At 34.0% G+C, this 15333-nt stretch overlaps 1 protein-coding gene across 1 annotated transcript; it reads left to right on the forward strand.

Moving 5' to 3' along the window:
* Nucleotides 1-9717: 9717 nt before the first annotated feature.
* On the forward strand, nt 9718-15325 carry LOC107671107 (galactocerebrosidase-like). The gene is made up of 17 exons (XM_016463954.1): nt 9718-9909; nt 10055-10123; nt 10221-10284; nt 10374-10487; nt 10604-10743; nt 10834-10872; nt 11469-11599; nt 11755-11910; nt 12042-12166; nt 12271-12398; nt 12752-12841; nt 12947-13036; nt 13243-13387; nt 13485-13668; nt 14527-14690; nt 14804-14880; nt 15027-15325. Exons 1-17 carry the CDS (start codon nt 9769-9771, stop codon nt 15171-15173), a joined length of 2004 nt encoding a protein of 667 aa, XP_016319440.1. The 5' UTR covers nt 9718-9768; the 3' UTR covers nt 15174-15325.
* The last annotated feature ends 8 nt before the right edge of the window (nt 15326-15333 follow it).

Below are 15333 nucleotides of genomic sequence, written 5' to 3' on the forward strand. Positions count from 1 at the left end.
AACAATATTTTAAACTTTTTTTCCTCAATAATCAAAGCTAGTGTGTCGATTTTATTATTTTAGAATATTACATAATTCATCATTGCCCGCTTGTCATGCATAATACACCAACCAATCATGATCTGGCACAAGAAGTTCAAATTTCAGTGAACAATAATGAGAAGTGGAGTGGTCATTTTCCGTTCTTGTTCATAAATCAGTTGAAAATTACATAGACAGACGAGCTTACATTTGTGGAGCGATCTGGATATGCGGTTTGTCTCATTTTATAAATCAAATTACATCGCTGAGAAAATGGATGCTAAATGACTACAAAAGCACTGCACAAAACCGTGCAGCGCAAAAAGTCGCAATAATGATAATCAGTATTCAAATCCCTTACATTTATGTATGGTACGTTATTTCATGAAACTATCATAAATAATGAAGCCCAAGTGCCACCTACAGCATTTATTCAAAATAGACATGTTTTCTAACAATATCGATCTTTACTATCACTGTTTCTATCAATTTAACAAATCCTTGCTGAATAAAAACTAATTTCTTTCAAAAAATAAAAAAAATACTGACCTCAAGCTTATGAACAGTAGTGTATATTGTTACAAAAGTTATATTTTAAATAAATGCTGTTCTTTTTTAACTTTTTATTTATCAAAGAATCACAGGTGAAAATGTATCACAGGTTTCCAACATTGATAATAAATCTGCATGGCATAAAATGTATTTTAAAGTATATAAAAATTTTGATCAAATAAATGCAGGCTTGATGACCATAAGTTACTGCTTGTTCATTACAACACTTATAAAGTGTAAAATGTACAGGTTGTTCTGTATAGCTGCTTGCATTCCGGCAACAACAGCTGCCAGTTTTATTCTGTAAAATCAACAGGATTTTTTTTTTTAACTCTGTATTTGTTTATCTATGCATAATTTAGTCCAGTATTTTAGCGCAAACCCAAACTTTTTTCTTTTTCATTTTTGTAAATTACAGTTTTAGATTGTTCTGTAAAGTTGTTTACATTTTCACTATATTTTTACAGAATTATTTTGGCAACCAGCTGTAAACTGTAAACTTTTTTTTTTTTACAGTATATTTATTTATCTCTGCTTAACTTATTTTAGTCTAAACCCAAACCTCACTGCTGAAAAGAGAGATTAACAGCTTGTATACAAGTTACAGCACAGGTCTATACACCTATTTTGGATTCACAACATGTTAAGGTCATGAGGGAGAACAGATAAACATATAGATTATTGTTAAATATAGGAAATGCCAATACAAGGCCATGCCAAACCATGCTGTTTTCTTTTAATGACCCTCTTTGAGATCCTAAAGAGCCGATAAATGACTGGTGATGGGTGGTTAATCCGGTCTATAGTAAACACTCCAGCCTGGCCAGGTCTCACGCTCATCTCTCTTTATCCAGGCATCATAATTTATTGATAGAAAAACTTGCATCCGTTTTCCATAAGCCATATGTAAATTGGAAGTCTGCTTCTCATAAAACGATCTGTTGATACAAATATGTATTGCATTCTGTGCTGTGCATTCAAGCGTTACATAAGGGAGTTTAACTCCCTGAACTTAATCCGAAATACTGATGCAATGATTAGTCTTTGTACCGTATGGATTTCTTATGGTACATTACAAAACTCATACGTGCTATAAACGTTTAAAAGCTGGTACCTGTTTAAAGTCAAAAGTGGTTTAAAGATACATAATTTCATACTTTCCTCTTAAACCAGACTGATCACACTGAATCAGATTCCATTCCACAATATGTATTCATGGCACGTTTATATATATCGCACTTGGTTGTAAAATAGCTTATGCAATCATCATCATTGAGGGAGATTCTGATGGAATATCCCTCTTGGCAGAAGCCTGGAGGTGGAACTTTAAGTTCAAGCAATTTTCAGAGGCAAACTATCCATCACAGTTCATGTCTTTGAAAAAGCAAAATTAGGCAATGCCATCCAAAAGCCTGAAAATCAATTATTTTGCAAATATGTGCCAAGATGGTCTTTGACACATCAAGATCAAGGGCATAAATATGTTGATTATAGTAATTAAACAAAGATTAAAGATTCACCACACTTTTAAAAATCATTTAAACGCCATCAGAAAAAGATGTCCACTACTGTTTCCAAAACAAATAAAAATTGTATAAATCGAGCTTACAAAATTATGGTTTTGATAAAATACATTTAGCCTTGGTGAGCATAAGAGACATTTTCAAAAGCATTAAAAAATAGGTGAAGCTATATTTCATAAATGTCAGGGCTATCTGTTACATTTTCATTGGGACAACACATTTCACATGTTGTAATTTTATACAATTTAATTTGATACAATTCCAAATCAATATTTTCAGACTTTTCTGTAAAATCTCCCATTTTGGATTTTCTGTGAATTATTTTGTTTCATAACTGTTAAAATTTTTCAACTTTACTATTGCATATTCTATAATTGCCTGTTTAATGGTGGTTTCCATTGTGACAACTTATACCATATAATGTGACAACATGCCCCACTGGGCCATAAAAGTGGGAATGTTCAATAGCTTTTTGTAGCAAAAAAAAAAATTATACAGAAATATACTTGCTTCCAGAAAATAAATGAATAAACAAATAAATGATTAAATCACATTCAATGTTGCTGCTAACTAAATCTTAGCACCTTAATTAATGACAAATGATTAAATCACATTCAATGTTGGTGCTAACTAAATCTTAGCACCTTAATGAATAACTTTAAATTAGGTTAGTTTTCAGAACAACAAACAAGATGTCTGCTAAAATGAAGGTTTAAAGCTCACAGAGTGAAAATTGTCTGAAAGGCAGTGAGTGAAAAGAGGAAGTGAGGTTTGTGGCTTGATGGTACTCCTGAGTCATAAACACTCAAAGTTGACGGCCTTACACAGAGATGAATGCAGTCAGGTCCACTTCACTAATGAAAGAAGTCATGGCTATCCTTGAATGAAACACACACACACACAACAGCTGCACACGTGTACACACCCCAACACAAAAACTCACATAAACACCAGAAGCTATCAAATTAATTTCTGAAGCAGTGCAGTTTAAATCTGAATCCCTTCTGCAGCCCTGACCTGCTGCCAATGTATATTTAATCAAGACGAATAACCTTTTTTGCAGCCTTTGTGTTTTCTGCAGTCCGACCAATGAATGCATGGCCTATGCTTTAAGTGATTGCTTCTGGAAGCCAAAAGAGTGGATTCATTAATTTCAGGACATTGAAATGTTTTCACAAACATGGATACACTGTCATGGTAAGAAAATTATCACAGTAGCCATTTGAGCCATGATGTAAAGTAGGTTGCGACACATCTGAGGAATCTTCTATCTGCCATCTTTCAAACCTTCCCCATTCTGCTTTTAAGTTTAAAGACATTAAACGGCACAGAATTACGTCAGAATATAGTTGGGTGTCTATGCATGATATTACTTGTTTGCTTTAACATAAGGATAAATGTAGCCTTTACTCCTCCACAGGCACGTGCAGAAGGGGGGGGGGCTTTGGGGGTTTAAGCCCCTGCTCCTTTTCAAAATTATTCAAAAGTGCCCCTCTCAGACATACAGCAATGATATTGTGGTCAATAAAACAAAACGCATTTGAATTATAATTAACATAACAATGTGTACAAAACAGTAATGAATCGCTCAAAAGTCGGTGAATTTTATTTTTAGCCACATATCTGTCAATCTGAGGCGTTTGCTTGCATTTTGCTTGCTTGACTGACTGATTTTCCACAGTCTGTTCGGAAACCTTCTTTCAGTGAGTGTCTATGGGTCGCCGGAAGGAAAAAAATAAACTAAACAATATTTTAAACTTTTTTTCCTCAATAATCAAAGCTAGTGTGTCGATTTTATTATTTTAGAATATTACATAATTCATCATTGCCCGCTTGTCATGCATAATACACCAACCAATCATGATCTGGCACAAGAAGTTCAAATTTCAGTGAACAATAATGAGAAGTGGAGTGGTCATTTTCCGTTCTTGTTCATAAATCAGTTGAAAATTACATAGACAGACGAGCTTACATTTGTGGAGCGATCTGGATATGCGGTTTGTCTCATTTTATAAATCAAATTACATCGCTGAGAAAATGGATGCTAAATGACTACAAAAGCACTGCACAAAACCGTGCAGCGCAAAAAGTCGCAATAATGATAATCAGTATTCAAATCCCTTACATTTATGTATGGTACGTTATTTCATGAAACTATCATAAATAATGAAGCCCAAGTGCCACCTACAGCATTTATTCAAAATAGACATGTTTTCTAACAATATCGATCTTTACTATCACTGTTTCTATCAATTTAACAAATCCTTGCTGAATAAAAACTAATTTCTTTCAACAAAAAAAAAAAAACGTAAAATATACAAAAGTTATATTTTAAAGGGGTCATATGATGCGATTTCAATTTTTCCTTTCTCTTTGGAGTGTTACAAGCTTTTGGTGCATTGATTTATTATCAATGTTTGAAACAGTTGTGGTCCTAAATTATTTTTTTTTTGTAACCTGTGATACTTTTATTTTCGTTGATGAATAAAAAGTTAAAAAGAACAGCATTTGTTCAAAATAGAGATGTTTTCTAACAATATAAATCTTTACTATCACTGTTTCTATCAATTTAACAAATCCTTGCTGAATAAAAACTAATTTCTTTCAAAAAATAAAAAAAATACTGACCTCAAGCTTATGAACAGTAGTGTATATTGTTACAAAAGTTATATTTTAAATAAATGCTGTTCTTTTTTAACTTTTTATTTATCAAAGAATCACAGGTGAAAATGTATCACAGGTTTCCAACATTGATAATAAATCTGCATGGCATAAAATGTATTTTAAAGTATATAAAAATTTTGATCAAATAAATGCAGGCTTGATGACCATAAGTTACTGCTTGCAAATATATATATATATATATATATATTTTTTTTTTTTACATTGCCCCTATTTTACATTTGAGCCCCTGCCCCTGAGGAACTCTCTACACGTCCCTGCTCCTCCACTATACACATCTGATGAACCTGTCGGGGTTTATTTCACGATAATGACCGGCTGACAGTACATTATCCAGCATTATTACATGGCTACTATAAATACTGAAAATTCACAAAACAATCATTCTAGCAACAAAACAAACACATTGACTTTTTACTACAATTGATAGAGTTAATAATATAATAGATTGATAAAGTAGCGCCAGTTTCAGACATCTGATTGAGCAGGCTAATGGTGCATTCAAGTCATGTAAGAGAGATCATATTAATGAGTTAAACGCACATGAACACCACCACAAAGTCATAATTTACGAGTGGGAAAATCTGTGCTTACTTTAAGCCCAGAGTTTCCAAGTTGGGAGAATGTCAGTGAGAAAGTATGTGGACACAATTGATGCAGCGTCTCTATTGAAGGTAAATTTATTTGATTGATTGATTTTTTCATTTACAATAAAACTAGCTAAGTTGCATATACAAAACACATTAGTACATATTTAGCTTCATAAATTGAATAAAAGCATAAAAAACATCTTGTTCTGGGTTATTATAGTTAACTGAAATAAAATAAAAGCATACAAAATTTTAACAAAAATAAATAAAAACGACATATATACATATTTAAAAACAACAGAAAATATAAAAATAAAATCTAATTCAAAATACTAATAACAAAAAATATCTCAATTGTACTAAAATAACACCAGTGATTAGTGAATGCACCTGACGTCATAATTCCCAACTTGTAATTACGAACTTACCAGGAGGACATGAACACACCATGATATATGTACAGCATTCCCGGGTGACAGTAAATATTAGGAAATATCTGACTGCTGAACACTGCCACTGACCAATAAGAATCATGGATTTCAGTGAACAATCTAAGTAGCATGCAGCACACCTCCCGCAATTCTCTATGCATCTACCCATCCATTCTAAAGATATTCCAGTCACATCCTATGCTCTGTAGGGAAAACAAGAGGGCCAAGACCAGATCCCTGAAGTCATAGGCTCTTGTATGGACTCCTATGCACTTCCTATAGTCTCTCGATGCTCAATACAATGTCATTTCACAACTAAACAAACAGATTACTCATACGCATATAATTAATATATAGTCGTTCAAAGCTCTATCCATGTAGGAGTACAGAAACATGACAACCCAAAGGAAAAAATGTGCTAGGAATGCATAACCACAAGTAGAAAATAAAAAATACAAAAAAGTGCCAATGTGAGCAAGATGTCAGGCTAACATTAAAACATTTATTCATATTTCAAGTGGCCTCTCTCTACAGGGTCAGGCAATAAATTGTTGACCAACTGTATAATGCATCAATGTCTGACTTGAAATGGTCAAAGAGATCAAGTGGACTCTCTCTGGAATAAAGAACATCCTGCTTTCTTCTGCAACTGTGTTGCCATTAACATTTGAAAAGGGCACACAGAAAGAATAAAACACAAAAAAAAAGGAGGCGAAGAACAGATGCAAGAGACGTCACGGCAGTGATTTAAAAGCCACGTACACTTTCATGCTGCTAAAATTACATGGCAAAGGCTTTTTATGTTTGCACTATGATGTCAAATAGATGAAGCATAAACAGATGCCCTCTAAAACCTCCTTAGCTCACCAAGGTAACATGCCGAAATAATATAGTCATTTACTCCCAACAAATATGAGGTTCAGTGTTGTCCTGGGAAATTCTGAATACATGTGAATGTACAAATAAAACGTATGAATTTCACTGCATTAGATAAAATATCAAACCAAGTGGTATTTGCAAACATGTGATGCTAGAGCTTTTCTCAAATCCTTTTTTTTTTAACATGACTTATTTTTGTTCTGTTTATTTTTATTTATTTATTGCTTGAAAAGTGTGCTGATATAAGAATACATCACTTATGATATTATTTAATCTAATGCGATGACATTTTGTACATTGTAAAATTTGGGGGTCACAAAAATAAATAAATAAACAAACATTTATATAACCTACAATGTCTTTGAAAATATCTCTTTTGATTATTTCTGATCTAGAATTGTTTTAATTTGGCCTTGTGTCATACTATTAAAAGCATTGGTTCTCTGACCACTGATGAAAGTCATTGTAAGTCATTTCCAAATCATCACTGTATAATTATGCTTTCCCTTTGCTTATGCAACACAAGTTCTTGTCCTCTTCTTTCTTACAGATATTCCCAGCAGGATAATAGTGTCTAAGCAATTAAAGGAGCCCCTGATGTAATTAGAGAGCTTGATACCAATCTTTGATCATAAAAATGGAGACGCAGGTTGAAGGAAGCCAATGGCACTGTCTGTATACTCCCAGTAACACTGCTTGTAAATGGCCTACTGGGAAAAAAAAAAAAAAAAGAGGGAAAAATATAAATTGTGAATCGCTTCTGCCCCCCTGTGGTCATATCTTGCATTGGATTTATTAACTTAAATTATTTATTTCACATAAAAAATAACAGTTTCATATTTAATAATAAACATGCCCTCAAGATAATGTATATTTAGACATCTAAAAAAAACAGATGCAGTAACTAAAGGTAGTATAAACTGTATTCCGGTATTACATTTAACAATATAAATCAGTAAAATATAAATATCTATAATCAACTATGTTTTATAACAATAACATTACATAACAAAAAACATTTCAATTACTATTGTCATTTTGCTACCTAAAAAAAAATAATAATAAAATAAAATAGTTCATCTCTAAAAATAAAACTGACATTGTGCAGCTATTTTCCACATTCTTATCAGGAGCTCATATTTCTAAGATATCAAACCATCAATCAATAAACCAAAATCCTATCTCTGGTGACCTTGATGTTCCTTCCCCCAAAGCAGACTGATAAATGAGGTACAGATTGTAGAAGTTAAAGAAATCAAATATAAGTAATCAATGTATGCATCCAATCGTATTATAAGCCTCCGCAGGAGAACACTGTAAATAAAGTAGTCTGCAAAGCTGACTTGGCAGCTCCACAAATCTGAGAAAATTCATACCATCTATGAGAAATCCCTTCACATCTGACTCGCAATGAAAACTTAGTTTGAAAAATGAAAGGGGTTATGAAAGATGACATGTTCTGTGTGGATACTATCAAAGACAGAAACTGAATATCAAATTTAGGCAATGCTTTTCTCCTCTCTGAAATTGTTTCCAAAATATTGAAGAAAGACCACATGGCTCCATCACAATGCCGGAGATAATGGTGCCTTTAACAATGGCCTACAGTAATACAGAAAAACATATTACTACAGACACCCCTCAAGTCACAAGACGGACATTCATATGGGCTAGGGCAGGGGTGCCCAGACTCGGTCCTGGAGGGCCGTTGTCCTGCAGAGTTTAGCTCCAACTTGCCTCAACACACCTGCTGGTAAGTTTCTAGTATGCCTATAAGAGCTTGATTAGCTGGTTCAGGTGTGTTTAATTGGGGTTGGAGCTAAACTCTGCAGGACACCGGCCCTCCAGGTCCGAGTTTGGGCACCCCTGGGCTAGGGCCTTCAAACTGCTATTAGATTTCAACAGGCTGTGTTTCCTTTTTTCCCATCAAAATCGACTACAGTTTTACAGAATTACAATATCTGGTTGTAGGCCATCATCCGACATCAAGGATTCTTTTATATACAAATTTCTCTTCCGATCGACTTTAATGAAAAAAAGTCTGAGCCCAAAAGAAGTCCTCCAAACCAATCACAAACCAACAAAAACAGTTCTGGACGCCAACATGATTGAGTGAACATGCTTTTTAAGCATAATTTTGATATGATCATAACTATAATGATCATAACTATTACTATTGTACTGTATATTGTAAACTACATAAACGGTACACTTGTAAATAACATATCTGTACATTCATTTAAACAATTATATGTGTTTTTTCACTATATTTCTATATCTGTATATAGTGCATTATTTATTTTTTTTATGTTTTTCTTATATTAGTGTTATTTCATTACAAATCAACTAATATCAATCAAAGAAAGGGACTTTGGTAATACCTAAACACATCGCAGGAATATCGCAAATACTTACAGACGCTAAATTGTTGATTGTTGCTTTCCCACCAAAATGATGTCACTTCCCGGAAGACGATGTCTTTTATTAATCAAAGAGATTTTGCACACTAGACTAACTGTTAACTAAAACTAAGACTAAAACATTATTTATTTGAAACCTTTGACAGGAGAAAGTAAAAATGGAGAAACCTGGAATATTTCCCAAATAAATGGTCTGTTTTTAATCTTAGAAACTACAGCACCGGGGAACATGGCAAAAATAGGTAAACGTTAAAAATTTAGTCAAATTTTTTGTCAAAATTATTCAAGATTTACCTCAAATTAATGTTCACATTAAAAAATAAATATAAAAAAAAAAAAGAAAAGAAACTACGATTTGTCATCTAAAAATTAGTATTGTATTGTTATCTAATAGGCCTATAAAATATGTATGATGCAGATATGAAAATGTACAGCATAACAGGAATGACTCCTTTCTAAACGCAGACGATATAATAACATTTATTCGTTTTCACCCAAAATGCTTTACTGTGGTAACCAGTTTCGCAGTCAAAATAAACCACGCCCCCGTAGATGACGCGAGCCCACTGTGACTGGAGACGCTTGTGAGGGGCGTGGCTATGGATCACGGCACCGCCTATTGCGGAACTTGCAAGTCAGCTGATAATGTTGTAGGAACGCACAAGTTAGAATGAACATAGGAAATCAGTGTTGTTTATTTTGGGGTATTTTTCTCCATATCAGTGTTTGTTTAGGCGAGGACTACGACTTAGATGATAAAACTGGATTAGGACGATCGTTTGATGGCATTGGTGGTTTAAGCGGTGGTGGGGTGAGTGTTTTACTTTAGTGCGCTTCCTTTTTCGGAGTTTCTGAAATGCTTAGTTAGTGAAACACTTTACAGAAAACGCTAACGTCTGCATAACAATAACAAACTAATGTGTTATAAACGTTTTTTTTTTTGTTTTGTTTTACAGGCGACATCGCGTTTGCTCGTCAATTATGCTGAGCCATACCGGAGTCAGATTCTAGACTATCTGTTCAGGGTGTGTTTGTTTGGAAAAAATTTGGTCTGACTACATGTATGTGATATATAATGTATTTACCTTATAGACTGTATACATGCAAATCTGTATTTAACAGCCTCAATTTGGAGCCTCATTACAAATCCTGAAGGTTGAAATAGGAGGCGATGCTCAGACTACAGGTACACAGAGCTCTTTCACTTTAAAACTTCTGTACAGTGAATGTGTGTTTGCATTCTCTACATGACCTATTAAATGTAACCATTTACAGATGGAACTGAGCCCTCACACATGCACTATGAAGATGATGAGAATTATTTTAGAGGATATGAATGGTGGCTTATGAGGGAAGCCAAGAAGAGGAATCCAAACATCACCCTTATAGGTAAAACATGCACATCAAACAGGGCAAACGTGCAAAAGTACATACAGTGCACTTGTACTAATGCATTCAGTCCCAAATTGTAATATTTTACACCTTTAATCATTTGTTTTTAACAGGTCTACCATGGGCTTTTCCAGGATGGGTTGGAAATGGTGGAAACTGGCCATATAGTTTCCCTGATATCACTGCTTCTTATGTGGTTTCATGGATTCTTGGGGCCAAGCAGTACCATGACTTGGATATTGATTATGTCGGGGTGAATTGATCTCATCTATTCCAATAAACTTTCAGATTTTCTTTGACCATATTCCTCATTAATCTGAACATCTGTTTTTTTTTTTCACAGATATGGAATGAAAGAAGTTTTAACAGTAAATACATAAAGGTAAGTACCTTCATCCTGCCTTCCTATATTCTTGTTATTCAGTTTAAATTCATATTTAGTTTGTATTAAATTAATAAATGTACACTACTGTTTAAAGGTTTGGGGTTGGAATGTTTTTTTTTAATACCTCTATTCAGCAAGGACACATTAAATGATCAAAATTGGTAGTAACGATTTTTATTTCAAATAAATACTGTTCTTTTTAGCTTTTTAAAAAATATTAAGCAGCAAAAGTGTTTTTAACTTTAATAATAATAAGCAATGTTTCTTGAGCAGCAAATCAGCATATTTCTGAAGGATCATGGGACACTGAAGACTGGAGTAATCAGTTTTGAACAGGAATAGATTACATTTACAAATATATTAAAATATGTATTACTGTTTTTACTGTATATTTGATTAAATAAATGTTGCCTTGGTCAGCAATTCTTTCAAAAACATTTAAAAATCTTACCAACACTAAAGTTTTGAAAAGTGAAATGGTGTCTGTTTTATTTTTATATTGGTGTTTTACGCTTTTACATTTGTTACACATTAAACTTAAGTTTCAGTCAAAAATGACCTTGTGTATCTTCTTTCTCTGCTATGTTTGCAAGCTTTTGAGGTATACACTGGATAAAAGAGGTCTGGAGAGAGTTAAAATCATTGCCAGTGATAACCTCTGGGAACCGATCACCTCTGTTGTATTTGCTGACAAAGATCTACAGGATGCTGTTGAAATCTTAGGGTAAACCTTTTTTTTTTTTTTTAAATGAATGATTCCATATTAAAATGTACACATTCTGTTTTTAAATATGAATTAATGGAAAAAAAAATACACTAGCATGACATGTAAAGTGTGGTGATGTGAGATCTTGATGTTGGAATCGTCTGACTTGACAGGGTTCATTATCCTGGCACCAACACTGTGCCTAAGGCCCTGAAGACTGGCAAGAAACTGTGGTCCTCTGAAGACTACAGCACTTTTAATGACAATGTTGGCGGAGGCTGCTGGGCCCGAATTCTCAACCAGAACTATGTCAATGGCAAAATGACAGCGTATGACAACTCTGATATGATCTGAATCATGTAGCATTTCCCAGTTTATAAGGAGAACTATCATACATTAAATTCAGACATATAAACGTGTAAATTCAATGATGAGAAACACGGTTTGTGTTGGCTTTTAGGACCATATCTTGGAATCTTGTTTCTAGTTATTATGATGACCTTCCCTTTGGAAGGGATGGACTAATGACTGCAAATGAGCCATGGAGTGGAAATTATGTTGTTGAGTCCCCTATTTGGATAACAGGTAATGTACTTTTACATACTCTATATATGCATGAATATTATATGCATCATATAAATAATGTGTGATACAACCATCAAAGTATTTGATTCATAAAATTCTATAAGCCCATACTACCCAGTTTACGGAACCTGGCTGGATGTACCTGCAGACAGTGGGACACTTCACACACAGTGGAAGTTATGTTGCACTGACTGATGAGAGAGGGAATCTAACAATAATCACTGAAACTATGGTGAGACTTTTGAAGTTGATCTTCTAAACAATTAGCTTAACATGCACTACTGTTCAAAAGTTAAGGGTCACTAAGTTTTTTTAGATGTTTTTAAAAAATTTTGTTTTTGAAAGAAGTCTCACATGCTTTGCTTACCAAGGCTGCATTCAAAAGAACAGCATTTATTTGAAGTAGAAATCTTTTAACATACATGATAAAGGTCTTTACTGTCTCTTTTGATCAATCTAATGTATCCTTGATGAATAAAAGCATTAAAAAAATTATACTGGCCCCAAACTTTGTGTACATATATTTTTCTAATGGTCTTTATGTTTGTATGAAACCACATTACTGTATTTTACTTTCTTTTTTAGACTCATGACCACTCTGTGTGTATAAGACCTCCTCTGCTTCCCTATAATGTTACTGCCCAGAATGTAACATTCCATCTGAAAGGGACTTTTGTAAGTGTGTGTGTGTGTGTGTGTGTGTGTGGTTTAAATGGGTTTATAATGGATAAAATGACTTTACTTAAATTTACTTAAGTATATGGAATAACTTTTTAACAGGCTTCAATCAGTGAGCTGCAGGTGTGGCATTCAAAGTTTGACTTCAAGTCAAACAAGACAGTCCTCTTCCAAAATCTCAGGCCTGTTAAAGTAAGTATAAGTATATACATAAAATCAAGATAAGTTTTTTTTCATGATATATCCTCTTTAAAAAGACTTGATATAAGTGAATATTTTGATATTGTCTGGGTTCTTAAAAATATCAATAGGTTTAATAAATTGATTTTGATAATACATTTTTACTCATGTTTAAGTGATCTAATGTAATATCTCCGTGTGAACTGTGAATGCTTTAGGTAATTGAGGGATCTTTCAGCATAGAGCTTGATGTTGATGAGGTATATACATTTACTACTGTACGAAACGGTCATAGAGGGAATTACCCAGATCCTCCCCCCTCTGCTCCCTTTCCTAAATCATACAAAGATGATTTTGATGTCTGTAAGTAGCTTAATTTTATTTTTTTCTTCATTTAATAGTTATTGTAATGCTTTTCACTTAGCAATGTGTGCAAATCTAACAACTTCCTGTCTCCCAGCTGGAAATCCATATTTCTCAGAGGCTCCAAACTTTGCAGATCAGACAGGGGTCTTTGAATACTTTACTAACCTGACAGATCCTGGACCCCATAATTCCACTCTGCGACAGGTGGTCACTCAGCGTCCGGTGACCTGGGTTGCAGATGCTGATCAGACAATAAGTGTTATTGGTGATTATAAATGGTGAGTGCAGCAGTGTTTAATATGGTTTGCATAACATTTGTTAAGATTTTATGGCTGTTATGTACACTACTGTTCAAAAGTTTGAGGTCGGTCAGATTTTTTAAAAACACTTTTATTCTGCAAGGATGCATTTGATTCATTAAAACACACAGTAAAGATGTTTATAGTGTTACAAAAAGTTTATATTTTAAATAAATGCTGTTCTTTTGAACTTTCTATTCAAAGAATCATGAAAAATGTATCATGCTTTCCACAAAAGTAATGAGTAGCACAACTGTTTTAAACATTGATAATAATAAGAAATGTTTCTTATGCACCAAAACACGAGCGGCGTGAAGTGACAAAATACTATAGAAACCATTATAATCAGTGATGCTGTCTACACTGGATGCAGCACAGCGCGACACGACAAATCCCTGACAGTAAACTGATGCCTCGTTCTATTTATGACGTGCTGACACAAAGTTCAAATAATTTGCAACGGTCGCTTTGTCGCATCCAGTGTAGACAGCCTCAAGAATGAGTTCTGAAGGATCATGTGACACTGAAGACTATGGCTGCTAAGAATTCAGCTTTGACATCACAAGAATAAATTGCATTTTAAAATATATTAAAATATAAAACAGTTATTTTAAATTGTAATAATATTTCACAATATTACAAAATGTTCCTGCATTAAAAAAATAAAAAAAAAAAGTAAATGGAGCCTTGGTAAGCATAAAAGACATTTTAAAAACATAAAAAAATAAATTTTTACAGACCCTAATCTTTTGAATAAAAGTGTACATAAAAAATAAATCATATTTTACATAATTTGATTCTTTGCTATTTACCACTCTGTGTCCTTACAATTATCAGGCATGACCTGATGGTGTCATGTGACATATACATGGAGGCTGTGCACACCGGTGGAGTCTTCGTTGCTGTCAGAGTGGACAAAGGTGGAGGTGTCATCCGGAGCACAAGGGGAATCTTTTTCTGGGTGTATGCTGATGGAACCTACAAAGTCACAAATGACCTCCGTAAGCATCTGAATAATAAATGCCTTGTTTTTTTGTTGCTTCTTTCCCCCCCCCCTGCTTCTGTAAGTTTACCTAAGCCATGGTCATATTTGCAAAACCCTTTGAATGAACAGGTGGAATGACAGTTCTTGCTGAGGGCCTGTCTGGAACTAGAGCACGTGTATGGTACACACTGACCCTTACAGTCAAGGTTTGTTGAATTATATACAGAAATGTTCCTAAATATATTTATTGCTGAGTTTTCCCTCTATTGTAGGTCTTATCTACTGTGTCTTTATTCTCATTTTGCCACACATTTGTAGTTCAGCTGATCTGTCATTTATTCTGTGTTTTCAGGGAAACTATGCATCAGCAGATCTCAATGGCTATCCCCTGTGGAAGAATGCAGTGCTCTGGGAGCCACGACATGGATGGGTGGCCATAGGCACTAGTTCCTTTGAACTTGCACAGTTTGATAATTTTGCTATAGAGGCCTTAGCCTGATGGGTTTTTTTTGGCCATTGTTGTGACACTGTAAACAGGCAGACTGGAAACAAACATTTTCAGGTGTGTGACTGATGTGATGAAATGTAACAAGTTGTTAATTTTTAAAGTTTCAACTGCATCTACACCCAATGTGCATTAATAATAATAATTTAAACCA

The sequence above is a fragment of the Sinocyclocheilus anshuiensis genome, unplaced genomic scaffold (genome assembly GCF_001515605.1).
Source record: "Sinocyclocheilus anshuiensis isolate Anshui unplaced genomic scaffold, SAMN03320099.WGS_v1.1 scaffold861, whole genome shotgun sequence".
NCBI classification, from domain to species: Eukaryota; Metazoa; Chordata; class Actinopteri; order Cypriniformes; family Cyprinidae; genus Sinocyclocheilus; species Sinocyclocheilus anshuiensis.